Here is a 25,233-nt window from a genome sequence, read left to right as displayed (position 1 = left end):
AACACGGTGGAGACCCCAAGGAAGCCAAGCTTAAAAATAAAAACAAGAAAAAAAAAACCAACCAAGAAAACAGATTCCAGTGACCACATATTGCATGGGAGACAGAACGCAGAGATTTAGTCTAGGCAAGCGACTAAACACAAACAAATAATCTAAGAGCAACAATGTGCAGGGGGAAAATCAGAATCCAGACTTCCTAAAGTATTATCTAGAATGTCCAGTTTTCAACAAAAAAATTACAATATATGCAAAGAAACAAAAAATGTGACCCACACTTATCACCTGAAACTCTATTAGTGTTCCTGTATGTTTGACTTAGCAAAGACTCCGAAGAAGCTATTATAAATATATTCAAAGAACTAAAGGAAACCATGTATGAAGTTATACAAAATTCTGATGACAATGATTCCATGAATACAGAATCTCAATAAAGAGACAGGCATTTCAAAAAAGAATCAAATAGAAATTCTGGGTTTGATGAGTATAATAACTAAAAGGTTCTCATATCCGTCATGGTTCTCCGGAGAAACAGAACCAGTAGATTATATATATTAAGAGACTCATTTCAAGAACGTAGCTCATGCAGTTGTGGGAGTTGGCCAGTCCAAAGGTGTAGGGTAGGCTGGCAGGCTAACTCCTGGGCAAAAGTTGTCATTGCAGTATGGATGTGTTATTTCTTCTTCCTCAAGGAAATCTGTTTTGCTTTTAAGGACTTTCAACTGATTGGATGAGGCCTACCAAGAGTACTGATCGTAATCTCCTTTATTGAAAAGTAAACTGATTATAGATGTTAACTACATCTACAAAACACCTCCATAGCAACACCTAGACTAGAGTTTGATTGAATAACTAGCTACTATAGCTCAGCCAAGTTGACATATAAAACTAACCATCACAGTTCCCCCCCATCAGTATGGTGTCTATATACATGTCCTTAAACCATATTTAATCTCCAAATAAAGTCAATAACAAAGTGATACTTCTGCCTAACATTAATAAATACTAATCCATTTTTTCAGCTTCAACTTCTGAATATCCATTTTTAAAATGTATTATATAACAAAGGACATAAACATACTGTTAGGTACCATGGGAGGAAGATACTAATTTATAAAACATGATTCCTGTTCTTGAGGAGCTAATATTATCCTAGAGGAAAGAAGACATATACAAATAACTATAATATAACTTTTAAGAAAAGTGACTTTTTTTTAAAACGAGGTAACTTTTGAAAAGTGGAATAAGGGAAGTATAATGAATTTTTATTAGGGTTGAAAAAGACTTCTGTATCAGTCTGCTAGAACTTCCAGCACAAAATACCCCAGGCTGGGTGGCTTAAAGAACAGAAATTTATTTTCTCAGTCTGGAGCCTGGTAGTCTATTATCAAAGTGCCAGCAGCGTTGGTTTTGGTGAGACCTCTCTATCTGGCTTGCAGATAGATTCCTTCTTGCCTTGTCCTCACATAGCCTTTTGTCTGAGCTTGAGTGCTGTTGGTGTCTTTTCCTTTTCTTACAAGAATACCACTCTTATAGTAGTAGGGCCCCACTCTCAAGGCCTCATTTAACCTTAATTACCTTCTTAAAGGCCCTATCTCCAAATATAGTCACATTGGGGGTTAGGGCTTCAACATACGAATATTGGGGAGAGACAATTCAGTCCATTAGCAGCTATCTTGTGGCAGTACTACACAGTATTGATTACTGTAGCTTTGTAGCAACCTTTGAACCCAGAAGTGTGAGACCTTCAACTTTGTCATTTAAAAAGTTGTTTAGGATATTCTAGGTCCCTTGCATTTCCATATTAATATTAGGGTCAAATATGCCAATTTCTACCAAAAAGTCAACTGTAATTTTGATAGGGAGACTCTCCAGATCAACTTAAGGAGTACTGCCATTTTTTCAATAGTTAAGTCTTCCAAACTATGAACAAGGGATGTCTTCCTATAAAGACTTCTTTAATTTCCTTTAAGAATATTTTTTAATTTTCAACTCTTCTATTTAAAAGAACATTGTTCCTAAATAGTTTATTCTTTTTGCGGCAACTGTAAGTGTAATTATTTTCTTTATTTTGGATTGTTTATTGCTACTGTATAGAAATACACTTGATTTTTGAGTATTTATCTAGTATCCTGCAAACTTGTTGAACTTATTAGTTGTAATTAGTTTTTTGGTGGCTTTCTTAGGATTTTCTATATACAAGTTCATGTTATTTATGATAGAGATTGTTTTACTTCTTCCCTGCCAATCTGGATGACTTTTTTCTCTTTTTTTGCCTAATTGCCTTGAGTAGAACTTCCAGTACAATGTTTAATAGAAGTGGAGATAGCAGACATTCTTGCCTTCTTCCTGACCTTATGGAGAAGGCATCAGTTTTCACCATGAGGTATATTAGCTGTGAGCTTTTCATAGATACCCTTAATTAGGTTCAGAAAGTTCCTTTTTATTCTTAGTTTGTTGAGTGTTTTTATCATGGAAGACTACCTAATTTTGTCAAATGATTTTGAGGCATCTAGCAAGATGATTGTGTTGATTTTTTCCTTTATTCTATTAAAACAGTGTAATATATAGACCAATTTTTGGATGTTAAGCTAACGTCGCATACTTGGGATGAATTCCACTTGGTCATGGTGTATAATCCTTTTTGACCTGTTGCTGGATTTTGTTTGCTAATATTTTGCTGAGGATTGTCGTGGCTAGATTCATAAGGGATATTGGTCTGCATTTTGTTTTTTTTTCTTCTGATGTCTTTGTTTTTGCAACCAAGGTAAATCTGACCTCATTGGATAAGTTGGCAAGTAGTCCCTCTCTTCTAATTTTTGGTAAGAGTTTGTGAAGTATTGGTATTAATTATTCTTTAAACTTTTGGAAGAATTCACCATGAAGACATCTGGCCCTGGGCTTTTTTGGGGGAGGGTTTAAATTCCTAATTTAATCTTTTTACTTGTCAGAATTCCATTCAGAATTTCTACTGTTTCTTGAGTTTCAATAGTTTGTGTTGTTCTAGGAATTTGTTCATTTCATTTGTATTACCCAATTTATAAGCATACAGTTATTCATAAAATTCCCATATAACCCTTTTTTTATTACTATAGATAGTCATGTCCACTCATTCATTTCTGATTTCAGTAATTTGAATCTTTTCTTTTGGTCTTGGTCAGTGTAGCTAAAGATTTGTCAACTTTGTAGTTATTTTCAAAGAATCAACTTTTGGTTTTGTTGATTTTCTCTATTTTCCTGTTCTTTATTTCATTAATATCTATGCTAACGTTTATTACTTCTTTCCTTCAATTTGCTTTGTGTTTACTTTGATTTTTTTTTCAGTTTTGTAAAGATGGAAAGTTAGGTTATTGACTTGAAATAACTCTTCTTTTTGTTGTCGTTGTTGAGGAAGATTCGCCCTGAGCTAACATCTGTGCGAATCTTCCTCTATTTTGTTCGTGGGTTGCTGCGACAGCATGGCTGCTGACAAGTGGTGTAGGTCCACACCTGGGAATTGAACCCTGGGCCGCCAACGCAGAGTGTGCCGAACTTAACCACTAGGCCACAGGGCTGGCTCCATTCTTCTTTTTTAATAAAGGCATTTACAGCTCTATATTTCTCCTTAAGCAGTGCTTTAGGTGTATCCTATTAGTTTTCATATTTTATTCAACTCAAAGTATTTTCTAATGTTCCTTGTGATTTCTTCTTTGAACCATTGGTTATTTAGATGTATGTCACTTAATATCCACATATAAGTGAATTTACCAAATTTCCTTCTTTTTGATTCTAGTCTAATTCCATTGTTTGGTGATCATATTTGGTATAACTTTGAACCTTTCAAGTGCAAATGAGACTTTTTTTTGGTGAGGAAGATTGGTCCTGAGCTAACATCTGTTGCCTATCTTCCTCTTTTTGCTTGAGGAAGATTGTTGCTGAGCTAACATCGATGGCAATCTTCCTCCATTTTGTATGTGGGACACCACCACTGCATGGCATGATGAGAGGTGCATAGGTCCACATCTGGAGTCTGAACCCCGGGGCGCCGAAGTGGAGTGTGCAAACTTAACTACTATGCCACCAGGCTGGCCCCTGAGATATTTTTTTAAAGTGCCTTAGCATGTGGTTTATCTTGGAGAATGTTTGATTTTCACTTGAGAAGAATGTGTATTCTGCTGTTGGTGTGCAGTGTCCATCTATGTGTTAGGACTTGTTATTTTACAGTGTTGTTCAAACCTTATTTATTTGTTGGTCTTCTGCCCAGCTGTCCTAGTTGACCATTTTTGAAAGTGTGGTAGTGAAGTTTCCAAGTATTATTGTTGAATTCTCTATTTCTCTTTTCAATTCTGTCAGTTTTTGCTTTTTGCATATTAGGGCTGTTGTTAGGTACATATGTTTTTGTTATATCCTCTTGATGTATTGATTCCATGTGGTTTTGATAAACCAACTTTACCTCTAGTTTTAGAAATGAAGCATTGACCTGGGCTAAGGCATGAGTACATTCTACTTTCACTTTCTACACTGGTCACACTGGTTTAGGGTTGAATATATGTGCTGAGTTGGACCAATCAGTGTCAATTTTAGGACTTTTTTGGGGGAAATTCTGAGATATTGAGGCTGGGAAGTAAAGAATATGGAAGAGTTCCTTGAAACTGCTAGTGCTATGAGAGAAGTCATTATGAAAATTTGGTCCATGTAGGGGAAGGCAAAACAGAGAGACTTACTGAAACAGGGTTACCATCTGATCAGACCATACCACAAGCATGAGCTACTCAATTATTTGAGGCAATAAATTCCCTTTATTATCTAAGTCTGTTTGTCTTTTACTTGCAACTTAAAGTATTTTGACCCAATAACCAACCTCACCTTAATAATTCAACAGATGTCTGAAAGTGTGATTTTTTCTTTTTTGATAAAGATTGACCCTGAGCTAATATCTGTTGCCAATCTTCCTCTTTTTTTTTTTTTTGCTTGAGGAAGACTGTTGCTAAGCTAATATCTGTGCCAATTTTCCTCCATTTTCATGTGGGACGCCGCCACAGCATGGCTTGACAAGCAGTGCTAGGTCTGCACCCAGGATCCGAACCTGTGAACCCTGGGCTGCCAAAGCAGAGTGTGCAAATTTAACCACTATGCCCCTGGACAGCCACTGAAAGTATGATCTTAATAATACTGAAGAAATATTTTTTGCCCACATAGTTCTGCTTGGCACTTGGAAAACTGATGTGGCTGGCATGTTATAAAATTTTACTGAATGAAGGATATACAATAACTACTGTTTTCATGCTTAGATGTCATCCAGGAGTGTGGAGTTAAAACAGAAATTTTACCTAATATTTGTTTCCTTTGTCATAATCAAGTGATAAAGATCCAATTTGTTCATTCACCCAAATATTCATTCATTCATTTTCCTCCACATGTAATGATAGGGGAATGTGTTTCAAACTCTTTGCCTAAAGCACAGAAACAAATACATTTTATACCATAACACACACAACCACATATTTCATATATATATTTTATGAAATATACTTATCCTCACTATGTGATACACTCTATTTCTGTTCTATTTTTATTCTTTTCCATTTTTAATATAATTCTGGTCTTGATCCACCAAATTGATTTTAAAATCCAGTAATGGGTCATGGCCCATAGTTTAAAATACATTGCAATAGGCTAGGGGTATATTGAAAATAAATAATGAGGATGGCATGGGCAGTGACTACATCAAAATGGGAGTGGAGTGCTGGAATAGGGTCTGCTGTCTGTATCAAACGTTCAGCTGCTGGGAGCTAACAGAGAGAGACCAGGGCAGTCAGTGAAGCAGAGGTTACTTAAGAGGTTCAGGGCAGGGGCTCTTCTGCAACTAGCGTGTAAGTCCAGGATCTCAATATTTTAACAACCACGCTAGCCTTTCTAGTCCACCAGTGAATATCAGTCTTTGATACCAAACTGCATAATGTGATCTCTGCCCTTAATTATCTAATAGTAAAGTTCAAATATGTAGACACATAGCTACAATATGTATAGGTATGAGAATTCAGTTATCATTAAGAGAAAGAACCAGAAAATGTCTAGTTTAAATCTTGTTTATATTACTTCTTTTTATTTTTGTATATTTTCTTATTAAACTATCTTGAAGAGCATAGATGTCTACTTGTGTTGACATTTAATAGCTTTTTCATTACATATAATGCATATCCACACACCTCTAGATGTAGCAACTCTTTTAAAAGTGAGTTTTAAACAAACCTAAGTAAATTTGCTCGTCATTGATTAGGAATTCCCCAAACTGGCTCCACAACTGAATCCAATCTACCTCAATACACATTTACCAGGCTTACAATACCTGTAAAAAAATTGTTAGCAAATGCAAAGATAATATGTTGGGCAGACAGAAATATGTCTAAATTATTCTGTTATAAGGCAGACTGTTATCAATGGAATTTGCGAAAATTGAGGGATAAGCCATTAAATTTTAAACTCAAAGCATAATTACATTCTGTTAAATGAACAGATAGTGTTTATGGCTCAGTGAGTTTTTTTTTTTTTAAGATTGGCACCTGAGCTAACAACTGTTGCCAATCTTCTTTTTTATTTTCTGCTTTTTCTCCCCAAATCCCCCCAGCACATAGCTGTATATTTTAGTTGTGGGTCCTTCTAGTTGTGGCATGTGGGATGCTGCCTCAGCGTGACCTGATGAGCAGTGCCATGTCTGTGCCCAGGATCCGAACGAGCGAAACCCTGGGCCACGGAAGCAGAGCGTGAGAACTTAACCACTCAGACATGGGGCCGGCCCCTAGAGCTCAATGAGTTTTGACAAATGCACAAACTTGCCAATCAAGATATAGAAAGTATCTAGAAAGTTTCCTTGTACCCCTTTCTAGTCAATCCCCTTCCAAGCTCAAAAGAAACCGTTTTGGTTTCTATTCTCAAAGGTTAGTTAAACCTTCCTATTGATGGAATTGTACAGTACCTACTCTTTTATGTCTGTCTTCTTTCACTCAACATGCTTTTGAGATTCACCCACGTTGTAGTGTGTATCAAGTGTATATCAGTATGAATAGCAGTCTGTTGTGGGACTGTATCACAATTTATTTATCCATTCTTCTGTTGATGAACATTTGGGTTGTTTTTGACTTTTTGCTATTCTGAATAAACTAGACATTAATTCTGAATGAACAAATTGAGGTTTTTAAAATTTGAACTTTTTTTAAGAAATTTCTTATTCATAAACAAAGTTAGACTGAGTGTCCGCAATTTAATGCTTATTTAAATGCTTCTTCATGGCAGTAGCAATAAATCATTGCAATTTTTTTAAAAAAAACAAAGTGACTGTTTTTCTATCTTTACACTGTAGTCTGACATACTTAAGTCAGTTACTTAACTACATAAATTGGGATTAGACTCTTGTAACCCACAACTTCTCTTAGCCCAGAACGGCAAGAAGAGATGTGGTATTAACGGGTGTTTGTCCTTTATTTTCTTTTCAAGAACAGACTTAGGAAAGGTAGGACCTTCACCCTGCTCTGTAGTAAAACATCTCTTATCTTGTGGGTGGATATAACTTTCAGATGCCCAAGGACTTTGTTCCCATGCCAATCTGAATGACAAAAGGCAGAAACTCTAACCTTATTTATCAGTGTCCTTGGCACAACACTGTGAGCACTGAGAAAAGAAATCTATAGAACAAAGCTTTTTGTTTTTAGAATGCTATTTTACAACCCCATGGGAGAGCAGGAGCTGAGATGCTGTAAAAACTGAAAGCAAAGGGATGGAAAGGAAATGAGGGGTGGGCAAGGTTCACAAAGTGACAGAATTCTTTCTTTTGGTTTGAAGGTTCTTTCTATCAAAATTCCTTCACAAAGATATGATTTTATTTAATATTGTGTACCTGCCTTTTATTTAAGCTCAGTTAAACAAGGTCTTAATGAAGATTTTTTTTCTTTCTTGCTGCAAGACTGTTGGTAAAGATGTGTTTGGGTGAGATTTGTCTTAAACTGGGGTCTTCAGGGCCCCAGGTGTTGCGCTATATACTTGGCCAGTTTGAGAGTCTACCAATATGTTTTAGTTTAGTCTTGTGTTTAATTTCAGCATTGCTTAAAAGCAATATTTACCACACATTAAACTAAAACTTCCCTTTTGCTATGATAATTCACAACCATAGACATTTTCCTAAAGTAAGACTTGACTTTCTTTATTCCTTTTTTTTTTTTACTTTTCTTTATTGCGGTAAAACATTCATAAAATTTACCATGTTAACCATTTTTAAGTGTATAGTTCAATGGTAGTAAGTACATTCACATTGTTGTGTAGACTTTAATTTCTTACAGCAGTTTTCCTTAACCTAGAATTTAAGAGTATTTAATAAGTTTCAAAAGATAATTTTTTCCTTTAAAAAGGATCTGTATATTAATCGAGATTAGGAATCAGTATTTTAGGTAATAAATTCCTCTTACAATATACGATTTCCCTCTCGTGAAAAACGATTATACTTTCTCTCTTTGGATAATGAGAAAGATATAGACCATTGTGGTTTTTCCCTTTTTTACCTAGAAACGCAGAACAAAATTCAATCTTTGGTGGCGGTATTTCCTCTGTTCCCAATACAATTATTTGCCTATATATTTCTTTGTCTTTCTTTAATCATAAATTGTTCTATTTTACCTGGTTTATATTTTACCTAGTTTCGAATTCTTTTTAGGAAATAGGCACTATGTAAGTTTTAAACGCACGCTGAAAATGTTGGCTCAAAGTAGTAAACTATAAGTTACAGCTGAATTCAATCTAAATTTTAGGAACTCCTTTCTTCAACAATAGCAACTAACATGTTTAAAGTACCTAGAATGTACCAGGGAATTGTGTTAACCAATTTCCTGTGAATTATCTAGTAAAACCCTATGATGTAGTTACCAGTGTCACTGCTCCTTCACAAGAGGCCCAAAGAAATGAAGAATCCTCCGCAATGTCCTGAAGCGGTGCTGCTGGGACCCCAGTCTGGGTGAATTCCAAAGCTCAGGCTCCGGAACCACAACGCACCCTGCACAACAAGCCGCACACCCAACTGGGCATTATTGATGGCTTTTCTGAGATTCTTTGCGGGAGATCCTCACTGCTACCCCCAACGAAGCGGAAGCCCATCTTCCAGCAAACTTTTTGCTCTTGTGCCAAGTTTCCTACCACGTCCGCCGTCTCCGTGGAGTCCCAGCCCACAGTCCGACCCTCGGCCCCTACAGAGCCTCGTCCCCTCAGACCCTCGTGCCTCAACAGAGCCCCTCCCCCTCTCGCCCTGGCAACCACAGCAGAGCCCTGTCCCCTCGCACCTTGGTCTCCCTGCCCAGCCTGGTCCCTTCAGACCCCGATCTCTTAGCAGGGCCCGACTCCTCCGACTGACGATCCCCGCAGGGCCCCGTTCCCTCAGACCCTCGTCCTCGACTCCTCAGATCCTGCTTTTTCCAGCACAGCTGCGATTCTTGTGGCGCAGCAGACAGCAGCACCCCTCAGCAAACTTTCGCAGAGACTTCTTACAAAGGTCCCATTCCAACCCCTAATTAAGGGCACTTCTCTACGTTTCCCTTTTCCAAATTCTCCCACAATCCTGCTTTTTTTGTATTCTCCTCTTTTTCTGCTTCTCACTCACTCTCCTCAACCTCCCCCACCATCTCGTGGCCCAGCTGTAATTCCCGGACCACAGGCCAAAACTCACCCAACGCCCGCTTTTCCGCGAGTCGCAATCCCCAACGGCTCCGTGCTTTACCTCGTACCTCGGTTGCTCCTGGCCTCACGGCCAGGCGCTCCACACTCGCCCCGCCCCAAGTAGGCCTTTCGGCTAGACTTCCCCCTAAGCCCCGCCCCCTCCGAGTCTATTGGTCACCGTTCCTAAAAAGTCCCGCCCCCTAGCTTCCAGCCCTCCTCCCTACCCCGCTTCCCTTGTTTTCATTCCCCCTGTCACACGAGGCAGTGGCAAACCCGAAGTGGGCGGGGCGAAGCGGAGGCCGGGAAGGGGGCGGAAAGTGAAAGGCACAGAGCGCCTCTCTTTCCCCCGTCTGACTCGTTTCTCGACTGCTCCGGGCTGCCGTTGTATTGTGGGATCGCGGCGCCGCGCCTGAGACGCTGGGATCCGCAGGGGCGCCCACTCGCTAGCACCTCCTGTCGTCCGTAAGGCTGCCCTGCTATTTCTCGGCACCCCAACTCCCCCCCGTCGCCTCCTCCTCCATCCTCCAGTTCAAAATGGCGGCGGCGGCGGCAGCGGCGGCGGCGATGGCTCCTCCGGGCTGCCCGGGTTCGTGCCCCAACTTCGCCGTAGTCTGCTCCTTCTTGGAGCGCTACGGGCCGCTGCTCGACCTGCCTGAGTTGCCGTTCCCCGAGCTGGAGCGGGTGCTGCAGGCGCCGCCGCCGGACGTCGGCAACGGAGAAGGTAAGCAAGGGGCCCGAACGCCCGGCGGGAAGCGGCCCTGGCACGCTCCTTCGCTTGGCTCTTCACAGACACCCGGAGCCTCCGCGGCTCTGTCCTCCCCCTGGGGCACAGCTCCGCCCGGCGGGTCTTCTCCGCCCAGCCCCCGGGGTCTAGGGCAGTGGGGAGGCGGGGCGGAGGCCCCCTAGGGCCACTCGGCCGGGCGCGGAGCGGAGGTGGGGGCGTCGCGGGCTAGGTGTGGGCTGGGGGCGGGGAGGGCTCGTTGTGCTGGTCGGCTGCCCCTGGGACTGCTACCCCGCGGCGGGGGCCTGCCCCCCACCCTTTCTCCCTCTCGGTGGCGGGGGAAGGGGAGCGCAGGTTCCGGCCAGCTTTGCGCTTTTCTCCTCCTCCCCTCCCTTGCTCCCTCCCCTCCTCCTACCATCCTCCCGACCATCTCAGGGGAGGCTGGGCTCATCTTCTCGGGGCGCCCCTTTCTCTCCCTCCACCTGGGTGGAGGACACTTAAGCTCTCCCTCCCTCTAATGGGAACTCCCCCGAGAGAGTCGACTCACGTCCCTCTTCTCTTCCCCTCGAGGGCCAGTTTAACCCCCAAAACTCCTTCCTCCGAGTAATGAGCTTTGCTCCTCCCCCATGGGAGGGGGTCCTCCTCCATTCTCGCTTTGCGGAGCGAAGTCGGTTCAGCTTCTCCACTTTGGAGAGTAGAGGGTTAATTTCTCCTCCCCCATAGTTTTCCTCCTCCTTCTTCCTACCTCCCCCCAAATAATAGAAAAGCATCTCCCCACTTTTCCAATCCCTTCCCCCTTCATCTTGGCAGCAGGGCTTAGGGGAAGAAGAAGTCGCCCTCCCATTTGCAGGGTGGGGTGGTTAGTATGTAGGCTGGAGGAGGGGCTCAGACGGAGGGGGAAACAGTTGAAGAAGGTGCTTGTTGCTCATGTTTCTCTCTCTGGTGCCGCTGGTCTATTATTGGTGTTCGCAAGTGGTGCTCCTTCCACATAAGGCCACCGCGCGGGTGCAGGGCGCATGCTCTGCCCGGCCCCATTGAAACTTCCTGCTGCTGCTGCTGCTGCTGCTGCTGCTGGTTCTTTCGCTGGAGCATCTCAGCGTTGCTCCTCTTTGCCTCCAGCTCTCACACTGAGCGCATACGCTCACCCCCTATTTATTCCCGATCTATGCCTCTCCTTTTCTGGCACATTTCTCCCCTCGGAGGAGGGTTTTTTTGTTGTACTCTGAGCATTGCCTTTATCTGGGAACAGCCCTTGGCTGGAGACGAAACGTTTGCCAAATAGGTCCCCCCCTCTTCTTGTCCGTATTAGGTGGCCAAAGTGGATTGGATATTGTACAAGATTGATAGCCATTTCCTTTCCAAAAAAGCAGGGTCGCTCGTTAGTTCTCCACGGAAATGAAGAAGTTTCTGTTCACAGAATACATTTACATTGCTAGGAAGGACCCAAGTGTGAAGTTCTTCAAAATATTACTTAGAGAGAAAGTGGTGTTGTGGCTATCAAACACTCAAATTAATACACTTGTGGTACAGGCCTATATCTCTTACCTGTCCAAATCTCCTTTACCCTTAACAAACTCTAGCATATAGAAAGCTAATTTTTTATATAGTACAAAATAAGAGTGATTAGTTACATTATATAAAGACTTCCTGCAAAATTTCTTTAAAAGTTAAGCTCTCCAATATAGTAATTTCATTATCCAATTGTATTTACATTCAATTTTTAAGGAAATAGCCTTTTTTTTGTGAAGTAGAATGCCTTAGTAAGTTGCTTTTAGGAAATGATAGTAATGTATCTATCAGAAACGTGGGAATTTGGGGAAAGAGATTGCTGGTAAATTGTTGTTGAAATTTACTTGGAACAAGTTGAAAGGCAGGCATAGACTTTCTGTGATGGCATTGTATTTTGGGTGGTATACAAGACTGCTTGCCCTTCCATTCCTTTTAAGTATTTTGGCCACTGACTTATATTAGTAACAGAAGAAAAAATATCAGGATCAGTTTAATACTTCATGTTGCTTTTCTATCTGGAGTTGAGCAAGGGGCCAACAGCTAAGTAAAAAATGGGAAATAATCAGGGCTAAGAGGTTATACCGGTGGGCTCAGCCACTGCATTACCGTTGGTATAGTTGCAACTATAATAATAGATCTTGTCATAAAGTGAGCTAAGAGTAATTATTAATTAATGTTACATAGTTCAAGACACTTGGCAAATGAAAAGTCTCTGCAGGTGACATGCAGTTACTGTGCAGGGGAAGGATTTTAAGGCCTTTGATGATGGTTAACCTACTTGTAATCGTTGATAAATGCTGGTCCAGCTAACGAGAGCTGAACTGAGTCTTTTTGGGAAGGAGTTATGGTATACTAGAAAGTTAAAAGACAGGGGTTTTAGTGACAAACAGTTTAATATATAGATTGTAGGGCAAATTACTTAATTTCTGTGGACCTCAGTTCAGTAATTAGAGTATCTGAGGATCAAATGAAATGTTTCAAAAATCCTTTCATAAACTCAGTCCTTATAAACATTCTTATATTATGAATTTTATTAAGGATGTTTGTGAGATAGAAGACACACAAGTGCATTTAGAATTAAAATGTTAAATTTTTAGTATGTTGTGAGAAGGAGGTTTGAGCACAGGTATAATATTGAGGTATTGTGCTCTTGAGGAAAAGTCTTTGTTATCAAATGAGTTTTGCTCTACATAAATTTAAGTGTTTTTATTTTTATTTATTTATTTATTTATTTATTTTATTGAGGAAAATTAGCGCTGAGCTAACTACTGCCAATTCTCCTCCTTTTGCTGAGGAAGCCTGGCCCTGAGCTAACATCGTGCCCATCTTCCTTTACTTTATACGTGGGACACCTACCACAGCATGGCATGCCAAGCGGTGCCATGTCTGCACCCGGGATCCGACCCTGCGATCCCCAGGCTGTTAAGTGTTTTTAAAAGGCAATTCGTAGTGCCATTTAAAGAACTCTAGTTTATAAAACTTTCGGTTTTTTCCTAGTGTGATTATCCATAAAAGGAGTTTTTTAAAGTATATTCTTCTGAGTTGCCAGTTTAATAACTTTTACCTAGTTGTTCATTGTGATCGGTGTATCAACGTTAGAACATCCTTTGGGGGAGATTGTATTTCTCTGTATTGTCCTTGTTTAAGTACTTTATGATCTTTCCCCTAGAAATTTGTTTATAAGTTTTAATTTGATATTGTGGCTTCAGTTTAAAATGCTTCCTTCATCCCCCATGGAGTCAGTTATGAAATTTGTTTTTATAAACTACTCGTTTAGTTTTAACGATGTAATTATAGCAAACTTTTATTGAGCATTTACTATGTGCAAACATCATCTCATTATTCCTTACAACTATTCTCTGAGGTTGGCACTGTTATTCTTATTTGTCAGGCATAGAAACTAAGGTTCAAGAGATTGATTCAGTGGCCCAGTGCCCAAGATTATACAGTTATTACTAGAGTCTGATTTCTAATTCAGGTCTGTCTGAGTCCCAGGCCACACAATTCTACCTTGCCATTGAGCCGTGCTTGCCAAACTGTACCAGGGTGCCACAGGGTATTGCCAACAACTTGCAGAGACACTGTCTGGTAGTTTAAATTTTCAAGGGAGATACAGCAGTACTTGACATTTGGTGGTTGCCAGATGATCTACTAGCTTGAGATAGTACATGGTTTCAACATTAGATTGTGCTACATTCCTTCTGATGACACACATTTGTGAAGTTGGGTTTTGGGGAACTGCTGTGATAAAATGCAAATTTTGCATGAAAATTAGCGTGGAATAGGAAATAAGGATAGCAATGTCCAGTCTGATCCCAGTATTTGAGAAGTTGTGCAGTGCCCAACTATAATATACATTCTATAAGAATTATGGTTATTGAAGAATGAAGTAAAAAATGTAATTTTTTTCAGCTGAGGTAGATTAGTTTTTCAAATGGCTACTAACAGTTTAATGAGAAGTACTGTTATTATTTCTTGGCTTAGGGATGATTTGAAAAAATTCCTGAAATATTGAGGGTGCCATGAACCTAGAAAGCTTGGGGACCTATGCCCTCCAAGTTCTGTGCTCTGTAGACTTTCCCAGCTTCCTCCTGACTGGAGGTGGATGATCAGGAGGTATGGATACAAATAAAAGTGAACATTGACTTTGTGAGATTACCAGTGCTCAAGGCTCACTCCTCTCCTGCAGAGGACATTCTATTTCAAGAGAAGAATATACTTTTTCATTCTTTAAAGATATTCTTTGTATGGGTATTGGTTGAAAAGTTACACATATCTGCTAACAGTCTATTAAGGTATGTATGGATAATATGTTATAATTCCCATAGTTTTTACTGTGGTTGACTGAGTTATAGTATTAAGTAAGTTAAATCATTAGGTTTTTTAGTTTGATTTTTTTTTAAGATTTTGTTTTTTTAGGGCAGTTTTAGGTTTGACTTGTTTTTTGCATTTATTAATGATGTGAAAGTTAACTCTAGCGATCAAAATGTTAACTATAAAAGGATATACCTTTTATAGGTGTATAATATTGAATTAAATATAAATATAGGTATTAAATATAAAAGGATATACTTGGAGTCATGATTGTAATTTAGTATATCCTCTCCTGCTGGTGCTAATTGAATTGTGTGACAATAGTTTTTAGGTGCATTTGATAAAGTAGAAAGTGACTTTACCAGAACTGGAGCCACCATCTATTGTTTTAAGTAAAGGGTCTTACCAGATGCACGTGCCAGGAGTTGGATGGGTCTACAGTGGTAGACCATTGTGGTAGCATCGCTGCAACCAGAGCCTGGTTTGGTTGAAAATGTCCAGCTTTAGCTCTTCCAGCCTTGATAAAAGAAATATTCCTTAGACATTTATTTAGAGGGAAAGAACAAAATGTATCTGTTCTTCATCATTTTTGGTGTATCACAGAGTTGAGGTAACCAAAAGTTATGGAGGTTTGGAGGGAGGTTGCTGGCATTATCCTGGACTGGAGATAATAGGGGCAAAAGGATTTCTCTGGCTAAATTGGGCCTGTGAATGCAAATAGACCGACTTGCTTTTATTACGAAATTTGCCTTGAAATTTGTCTATGTTAAATTCTCAGCTGGTAAGAAAGGCAAGCATTTATTAGCTACTTCATTTATTTAATGTGTGTATTGAGTACTATGTGCTAAGTACAGTAAACATAGTGGGGATTTTTTAAAAAACATTAGACATGAGAGCTTCTTTTAAGGATTTTCTAGTCTAGTAAGAAGTAGCTAGGTTGAGTGTGAGTTATTATCACTGTTCAAAGACATTATTTTCTCTGGGATCTTATCAAGTGGAGTAGTAGTCTATGAATTCTAGTCTATAAATTAATAGACTAAAATTATCTCTGATAATTTTTATGGTGAGATGTACAGCCATATGCAGTGTGGAAAAGTAAGAACAGTTCAGACCCAAAGTACATTTTAGTCTGAATCATGTATTCAAGGAAGGTATTTATGTGTTCCTGGATTTAAGAAAATTTCTTTGGCTCTCTACCTGATGGATATAGTCTTAATAATATTATGCCTGGGTGTTTTTTGTTTTGTTTTGTTTTTCTGTTTTTTACGATATAGTCGATCCCATTACAAAGGGTATTTTGGTGTTTTCTATTTTGTTCTTGTGTTAGAATTTTTGTAGTATCAAATATTACTTGAGGGAGAAATCTGGGGTGACTTTTTTTTTTTTAATGATGTTCTTTCAAGAAATGTTAATGGATTACTTACTATGTGCCAGGCACACTTATACTCTGGGGATACATTAATGAGCAAGATAGATAAGATCCTTGCCCTTATGGACCTCACCCTTTAGCAGCAAAGATAGACAGTGAAGACATGCTTTTTAAAAAAATTTTATTCTGTGGGCAAGTAAATGTGTACTTTGTAATGATACATATTTTAGCGAACTTTGTTTCGTAATTTGTTTAGCTTTGTATTTATCCTATCCATATGCCTTTTTTCCTACTTGTACACATTTATCTTAATCATTTTCTGGATGGTAGGATTATAGGTTTTTATTTTTTCTTTGGTTTTACTTATACTGTTTCACATTTCATTTTCTATACTAACCATGTATTTCCTTGTTAATCACCCCCCCAAAAAAATTATTTAAAAGTAATCTTCTACCAAGAAGTGAAATGGGTAAAGGTGGTCAAAAGGTACAAACTTCCAGTTATAAAATAAATAAGTCCTGGGGAAATAATATACAGCCTGGTGACTGTAGTTAATAATACTGTATTGTATATTTGAAAGTTGCTAAGAGAGTAAGTCTTAAAAGTTCTCATCTCAAGAAAAAAAGTTTGGTGATGGATGTTTACTAGACTTTTTGTGGTGATCATTTCATAATAATGCAAATATTAATCATGTTTTACACCTGAAACTAATATATTAATATGTCAGTTATATCTAGAAAAAAAGTTAAAAAAATAGAAATAGTCTTCTCAGAGGCTTTATAAAAGGAAAAGAGTTGCTGCTTTTATTTACTTTTAATCCTGAATTACCTCTCACTTTGAATATTACAGTTATCCACCCAAGTCACCCAGATCAGAAACCAAGGAGCCATCTTAGATTCTAACCTCTGACATAACTTTCTAGTTTGTTCCAAGTCTTGAGTCGATTTTCTTTATCCTCTTTTATATTCAACCTCACTTTTCTATTGTCATTGCTACTCTGTTTTAATTATGCTGAACTGCTTGCAGATTTCTGAAGGTATGAAAACTTGTTTCATATCTCTAGCCTTTTCCCCACCCTCCTACCTGAGTTGAATTTCTTTCTCCATTTTTCTTTCCTTGCCTGCACTCGTCATTAATCTGCTCTTTAAGCACCAAGTGCTCTGTGAAATTTTTCCTGCTTCCTCTGTCTCTCAAGTTAAATTAACCGCTTCTGTCTCCTTATCCCCACATGTGCCCTGTGTGGATTTTATATCACAGTACTCATAACAGTTTTCTCACTTATAGTCTAGCCTGTGAGACTGTAAGCTTTTGAGGGCAAGGATAGATGTTTATGATATGAACAGTTTTTCCCCAATTGATTATAGGACCATATTCTGTTCTAAAACTTCTTATTAGAATTAAGTCTTAACATGAAGTGGCAGTTTTAAAATAAACATTTGCCCAGCATATGAGAATGACACTCTTTCTATTGATAGTTGGAAATAATGGACATGTTGGTTAGCGCTAGCACCAGATTTTTGTCTCATTTCATTGGTGTAATATTGCATTTTAAATGGATACATGTAATTGTAAGTTAAAGACTAGTTTGTGATAGTCTAATGTAGGGGTGGCGAACTACAGCTTGTGGGCCAAATCCAGCCGATTGCCTGTTTTTGTAAATAAAGTTTTATTGGTGCACAGCCATGCTAATTTGTTTACATATTGTCTATGGTTGCTTTCACACTCAAGTGGCAAAATTGAGTAATTATCACAGAACATATAGCTGGCAAAATCTCGATATTTAGGGGGCTGACTCCATGACCGAGTGACTAAGTTCACATGCTCTGCTTCAGTGGCCCAGGGTTTCGCCGGTTCAGATCCTGGGTATGGACCTGGCACCGCTCATCAAGCCACAGCATGCTGAGGCGCCATCCCACACAGCACAACTAGAAGGAGCTACAACTAGAATATACAACTATGTACTGGGGGGCCTTGGGAAGGAGAAGAAGAAGAAGAAAAAAACAAGATTGGCAGCCAATTTTAGCTCAGGTACCAATCTTTTTTTTTTTCAAGATTTTATTTTTCCTTTTTCTCCCCAAAGCCCCCCGGTACATAATTGTGTATTTTTAGTTGTGAGTACTTCCAGTTTGGCATGTGGGATGCCACCTCAGCGTGGCCTGATGAGTGGTACCATGTCCGTGCCCAGGATTCGAACCGGGGAAACCCTGGGCTGCTGAAGCGGAGCGCACTAACTTAACCACTTGGCCACGGGGCCGGCCTCTCAGGTGCCAGTCTTTAAAAAAATAAATAAATAAAGTGTTTACTATCTGGCCTTTTACAGAAAAAAATTTGCTGATCCCTGTTCTAGGGAAGAAAGATAACTATCAGACGATTATCTTTATGTATGAGAACACTTTCAGAACCAGAATAATACAAATTAAGTGCCCAGAGTGTCCTATGAATGCAAATAATAGAGCAGTAGTTTCCTAAATATTTATCTGATTTTATACACAACTCTTATTACTCTTCTTTCTTAGGTTAGGTCAGTCTAAAAGCTTCTCTGTTAATAGGGTGATGACATTACATTGAACTAATTGCTTTCACTCAAGGATGGCCATGGCTTCCTCTGCCTGATTGTCATAAGGCAAGGCTGGGATGGGGGCCAAGTGACACAGTAATTGGCAGTAAAGGTAAGAATTGTGACATTACTGTTACATTAGCCTCAATGTCTCATCCAAGAAAACCTTTTTAAGATCTCATTTGGAGGTAGAGTCCCCAGGTCTTGGTGAGGATGAGGTTGGGTGAATGGTGATGTCGTATACCCAAGATGGGAAAGGATTTATTGATTGAGGATAGTAAGAACTTAAAAGATTTGCTTAGGTTACTCGGGACAGAGAGTTGGGGAGAACATACTAGAGAATAGCCTGCTTACTGCTGGGCAGTATTATGTCTCTTGAGCATCAGTCAGTGTTTTAGAAGGAAAGTACAGAGTGTTGGTTATGAAGCTTTGGCACTTGGAATGCTGGATCTCAGGACATTTGTTTTGGTACTTCTCCTGTTCCTTTTGTCCTGAGCATTCTCACAGTTGGCTCTGCAAATAAATATAATTGCCATTTCCTCAATATTTAAATGTTAAAAATCTTTTAGGGAAAAAAAATTAGATAGAATGAGTTATTCCAAATTGTAACTTACTTTTGGTGTTTGGAGTTTGGGGATATAGCAAGATTGTAACATGTTGAAGAACTTTGTCTAATCAGAAATATATTGGAGCTTAATTTATATTCCCATTAAAGTCTTGCCAAGCCGTACTTTATTAGAACCATAAAGGAGCCATCTCCAGTAGTGCTAGCTTGGACCACCATCTGAATTAAGACATTCCATAACATTCCTCATTTTAGAGATTTTTTTTTGTCTATAAATTTTGACTGTGATCAGCTGATTTGTCCTTGTCTTTCTTTTTGCATTCATGACCTTTTTTCATTTTATAGCCTATCTTCTCTTCTACGCTTACCTGACCTCATTATTTTTGTTTCCCACTTTCCCGTGTTTTGGACTTCCCTTTTCAACCTTTATTATCTTCTTCATTCCCATCTTTTATAGAAACAAAAATAAATTATAAAAATACAGAAATGAGGGGCTTTGGAGTATGCATGCTTTATCATAATTTTATAGGTTTAAATGCCTTTAGTAATAGAGTCATGCATCACTTAACAACGGGAATATATTCTGAGAAATGCATCATTAGGCAATTTCGTCGTTGTGCGAACATCAGTATCATAGACTGTACTTAGACAAACCTAGATGGTATGGCCTACTACACGCCTAGGCTATTTGGTACTAATTTTATGGAACCATTGTCATGTATGTGGTGTGTCATTGACCGAAATGTCATTATGCAGTGCATGACTGTCATGTTCTAGTTATTAAAGCTTATTGTTGAGCCAGGCACTATACTAAAGTCTTCTACCAAGATTATTTTGTTTAATCCTCACAACCACTCTGTATTACTGTGACTATTTTAACTTTATAAAGAAACAGAATCTTAGAGAGGTGAAGTAACTTGCCTGAAGCCACATCCATTAAAGAGTTGAAGGAAAACTTGATACAAAGGTAGTTTATAATGCCATGGGAATTTAAGACTGGGGAAATCTGGCTTCAGAGACCTAGTTCTTCACCACTATACTGTCCCCTCTGGTATAATCTTAGGATTGTAATATGATCGGCAGTACCATGGTCTTGGTCTGAACATTGAGCAATGATCTGAACACTTAGGCTTCTGAGTCAGGTTAAGCATGATTTTTTTACTCATGTATGATTTTTTACTTTTAAAAGTTCCAATTTCATTAGTATCAGCATTATTATAAGAGGTATAATATTTTAATGAGATATCGAAATATATTAAAAGTAAAGAAATACAAGTTCATAGGTATAATTGAATGCCTTGAACATGAATCTTTACCTGTTCATCATTGCATAGGACAACCCTAGTGTTCCTCAGACTTGGAAATAATTCTCTTCTTGAAACTTTGAATTAAGACTCCATCTCCTGTAGCTGTAAAGTTTTGTGCAGTGCGCCATCAAAAGCCTCCAGGATGTGTTCCCCTACTGTTATGACCTCCGTTTACCTAATTAAAGAAGTCGTCTTGTTTTTTTCCTCCTAGCTCAGTTAATATAATCAGGTGATTTAATGAACAATTTTGACCGCACATTAGAATCATTTAGGGAATTCCTTGGAAAAATACTGATACCTGGGCCTTACCACACTCCCGTAAAGTCAGAATCTTTGGGGATCGGGGCCCTGGTATCAGTGATTCTAATGTGTAGCCAGGAATGTCTGTTCTTACCTATTTGTGCTGGTACTTTCTTCAAATTTTGTCTCAAAATCTATTTTGTCGGATACTGGTATAGCCCCTCTAGCTGTCTTTTGGTTACTGCTTTGCACAGTATGTCTTTTTCCATCCTTTTAACCCTATTGTGTCTTTGATTCTAAAGTGTGTCTCTTGTAGACAGCATGAATTTCGGTCATGTTTGCATGAATCTAGTTATGCAAACAATTATATGGAAGTATAACTGCTGTGATAGAGAAGGTGCTTTGGGAATATAAAAGAGCAAGTATCTCGGTTTGTCCAGTGGACATCATAGCATCACTATAGTCATGGAAATTTGAATGGTTGAATAAGAAATGGAAAAGCATTCCAGGTAGGGAACAGCATGGGAAAAGGCATAGAAGTGTGAAATAATATGGTGTGTACAGGAAACAGCAACCTAAGGTTAGGTATTAGGTTTCTAGAAGATTTGTGGTTGAGAAACTTCAGACTATGTGAGAAAATTAGGTTGGGGCATGTGAGTTATAAATGCCTTAGAAGTATTTTTCTTTAAAGTGAAAAAAGAAAAAAGAGCACGTTAAATAAAGGCAACATGTCAGTGACTGAGTATAAGTTCCATAAAGAATTCATTTTGCTTTATTCACTTTGTTTCTAGCATAATACTTAGCATATACTAGATGCTCAAATGTTAGTTGAATGAATAAATGTCATATATTTCAAATTAGTAATAATGAGTATGCTGGTGTATTTTTAGTTTTTCTTTTTATTCTTTGCTTGCTAGAGATTTGTCAGGGTGTAATTCCCCTTTGCTTTTGGGTATTACTTATAAAGATGTATACTACTGACTCCCCCTCCCTCCACTTCTTTTCTTTCTTCCTTTCTTTTCTTCCATTCCTTCCCTTCCTTTCTTTCTCAGGTGTCTCCTCCCAGGTCTTGTCCATCTTGGTTTTTATAATAATACCTTAAAAGCCTGAGATAGAAAATCTTTGTGTAAGCTCTCCTTTTCTTTCTCGGAGTTATGGTTGTACCATGTCTTAACTGTGTGCCAAAGTATATGTGTTAACCTCTGTCTTCTAAGCTTATTACTTTTTATTTATTTATTTATTTTTGAGGAAGATTATCCCTGAGCTAATGTTCACCACCAGTCCTCCTCTTTTTGCCCATCTCCCTCTACTTTATATGTAGGACGCTTGCCACAGCATGGCCTGGTAAGCACTGCTAGGTCCGCACCAAGGATCCGAACCAGTGAACCCCGGGTCCCTGAAGCGGAGCACATGGACTTAACTGGTACACCACTGGGCCAGCCCCTAAGCTTATTCCTTTTTTAGGAATCTTCAAAGTGTAGTTTTAAAATCCACTTTTTCTTTTATCTTTCCTAAGACGTCTCAGGGAAAAGTCATTATTTCTTCTCTGCTATTTACATTTTTAAATTTTTAAAAACATTCCCAGACCTATTTCTCTGATTTCGTGGGGGGGGGGGGGGGTGAGGAAGATTGACCCTGAGCCAACATCTGCTGCCAGTATTCCTCTTTTTGCTTGAGGAAGATTGTCCCTGAGCTGACATCTGTGCCAGTCTTGCTCTATTTTGTATGTGGGATGCCACCTCAGCATGGCCTGATGAGCAGTGTGTAGGTCTGCCCCCGGATCCGAACCTGCAAACCCCGGGCCTCTGAAGCAGAGCGTTCAAACTTAACTAGTATGCCAGTGGGCCAGCCCTGAATTGTTTCATATCATCTCCACCAGGGCTGATGTGAGATTTTTATTTCTGAAACTAAAATCTTGAGTTGCTGGAAAGGCAGTGGGCAGCTTGAGGGTAGAGACATCAGCTAGAGGTCTTTACAGTATTATTGGTGAGATATGAATTGGGACGGTGCCTGTGGGGAGTGAGAAGAAAGGCTAGATCTGAGAAAGATTTGAGTAAGAAAAGTTTAGTATTATTCCCAGGTTTCTGGTTTAGAGAGTGGGTAGGTAATAATTTCATTTATTGAGGAAAGAAATAGCCAGAAAGGCCCAGGGTTTATGGGGAAAGGGTGATAACGCTATTTTAAAATACTCAGAATTTTAATAATATATATGAGGGCTATTTGAAGAACTAACCATGTTAATTTTATAGCTTACTTTGAATAAACACATTAGGGCAGTATATCTTTACAGTTATTTTGTTTTTTGTGAATTACTTAAGTTTCTGTACATGTATATGTTATACATATGTTAAATGTAAATTTGACTTATTTTGGTAAGGACAGTTTTTTAGAGTACTTTATTTAAGATAATTAAAATTAGCTTTATTGAATTATCTTGACATTGGTGCCCAATTATATTCTCTTATAGGTAAAGCTTTCTTTAACTGAGATATTCTCTCATTTTCATTTGCAAAAAATATTTGTTGTAATTTCAGAGATTGTTGTATTCAGCTGGGTAAAGATCTGATAGTTGTTGGACATCCTTTCTATTCTCCCCCCCCCCCCCCCCACAAAGTAACAAATGGAACTTTAAATAAGTTGAAAGGCTACTCTAAATAGAGAAACGTGTATGTCAAATCTATAGAGTGGATTGGGTCCATTAGATAGATGAGAAGTACTTAAGTAAATGTATGTCATTTGTGAGGGTTGATAATTGATGAGTAATTCTTGATTAATCTTGAAAGATTCTCCAGCAGAAATATTTGAGTTTAATTCCATTGTAGAAGTAACTGTTTCTCCAACTATTACACATGCTGTTAGACACCATGCGGTAACGAAAACCAGTAATGTCACTTGAGTTATAAGTAAAGTCTGGCCTCATGCATTTAATTAGTGAAGGATAGCTTCATCATCTTGAAAGACAAAATGTTACCACTTAAAGAAATTTATATACTTCTTAACCTAGAATTATCAGTCTGTATCTATAATAAAATTAATATCGGGAGATTTTTCTCCATTTTCTTTAAGGTTAATGCCAGAGCACAGTAAGTAACATTAATAACTATAACAAACTCAAGCATTATAAGACTCTTAACAGGCTCCCTCCCTAACACTGCCTCTCAGTCCCACTCCCTGCCTGCCATATGGTAATTACCTGGGATTTTAGTTCCACACTGTCATTTGTTTATTTTTATGTTTCTCAATAATTATTTAAATTAAATCGTGTTTTAGTAGTTTATTTTCTCACCACTGTTTTTTTTTTTTTAAAGATTTTGTTTTTACTTTTTCTCCCAAAGCTCCCCGGTACATAGTTGTGTATCTTTAGTTGTGGGTCCTTCCACTTTTACCATGTGGGATGCCACCTCAGCATGGCTTGATGAGTGGTGCCATGTCCGCACCCAGGATTTGAAGCGGGGAAACCCTGGGCACCCGAAGCGGAGCACTCGAAATTAACCACTCGGCCATGGGGCCGGCCCCTCACTGCTGTTTTTGATTCACACATTTTTCTTCACATTTTTCCTCTTAGATTCATTCTTTTCTGTAGTACATTCTTTTTCAAACACAGTGTCTAAGTGGTGAACTTTAAGATCTTGCATGTCCAAAAATATATTTATATTGCACTCTCTTCTGACTGCCTGTTTAGACCAAGTGTAGTATTCCAGTGTTCAAATAATTTTCCCCTAGAACTTTGATGATATTGCTCTTTTATCTCCTAGCATCCACTGTTGCCGATGAGAAATCTGTCAGTCTGATTCTTGTTCCTTTTTAAGTGAGCTTTTCCTTCCTGAAAGATTTTTATGATTTTTTTTAATCCCTGGAGTTCTGAAATTCTTTAAGATATGCTATTCTCTTTCAATTTATTTGCTTTTGCTTTTATTTTTTAAGACATTAAAATTACAGATTTATTTGAAGCCCTCTGTGTATTACTCTTGTTCTGATCCTCTTTCCTCCATTCCCACAGGCAAGCACTGTCCTGAATATTGGAGTTTATTACTCCTGTGAACATTTTATACTAAGAGTATATGTTTATATATCCATAAACAATACATAGTATGGATTTACATGCTTTAAAACTTTATATGTAAATAGTATAATACTGTATACCTTCCTCTACAATTTTCTTCCCCCAGCACTGTTTTTTAGACATATCCGTGTTGATGCCTGTTGTTTTAGTTATTTACTTTAACTGCTGTATAGTATCCTATTACATGAAAATACTGTATTTTTTAAATTGCTGTATATTTTTGTGCTATTAAGAGTAATGCTGTAATGAACGTTCTAGCGGCTTTGCCTAGAGATGAAATTGCTGGGCTGAAGGGTATGTAAGTCTTTGTTTTAGCCTTGGTGCAGCCTGATTGCTCTCCAAAGTGGCTATACTATATATACTATATACATATGGACTATATATATTATATACTACAGTATATACTATAACAGTAT

At 38.7% G+C, this 25,233-nt stretch overlaps 2 protein-coding genes across 4 annotated transcripts in view; one reads left to right on the top strand and one right to left on the bottom strand.

Annotated features, from left to right (window-relative positions):
- Positions 1 to 9,814, bottom strand: part of AAMDC (adipogenesis associated Mth938 domain containing) — a 36,325-nt gene extending 26,511 nt beyond the window's left edge. The window contains exons 1-2 of one of the 2 annotated variants that reach the window (XM_046638436.1): positions 9,683 to 9,814; positions 8,890 to 9,016 (exon numbers count right to left, since the gene is read on the bottom strand). The gene's annotated coding sequence lies outside the window, so the exon portion shown is untranslated. The remainder of the gene's footprint in view (positions 1 to 8,889; positions 9,017 to 9,682) is intronic. The other variant, XM_046638435.1, reaches the window with a different exon arrangement.
- A 184-nt stretch (positions 9,815 to 9,998) lies between these two features.
- RSF1 (remodeling and spacing factor 1) overlaps positions 9,999 to 25,233 on the top strand; it is a 143,628-nt gene continuing 128,393 nt past the window's right edge. For both annotated transcript variants that reach the window (XM_046685220.1, XM_046685219.1), the window contains exon 1: positions 9,999 to 10,393. In XM_046685220.1, coding sequence (XP_046541176.1) covers positions 10,207 to 10,393 — 187 coding nt within the window. In that variant the 5' untranslated portion in view covers positions 9,999 to 10,206. The remainder of the gene's footprint in view (positions 10,394 to 25,233) is intronic.

Source organism: Equus quagga, chromosome 14 (genome assembly GCF_021613505.1).
Source record: "Equus quagga isolate Etosha38 chromosome 14, UCLA_HA_Equagga_1.0, whole genome shotgun sequence".
In the NCBI taxonomy this organism is placed as follows: Eukaryota; Metazoa; Chordata; class Mammalia; order Perissodactyla; family Equidae; genus Equus; species Equus quagga.
This window is presented reverse-complemented; position numbering and strand designations above follow the sequence as displayed.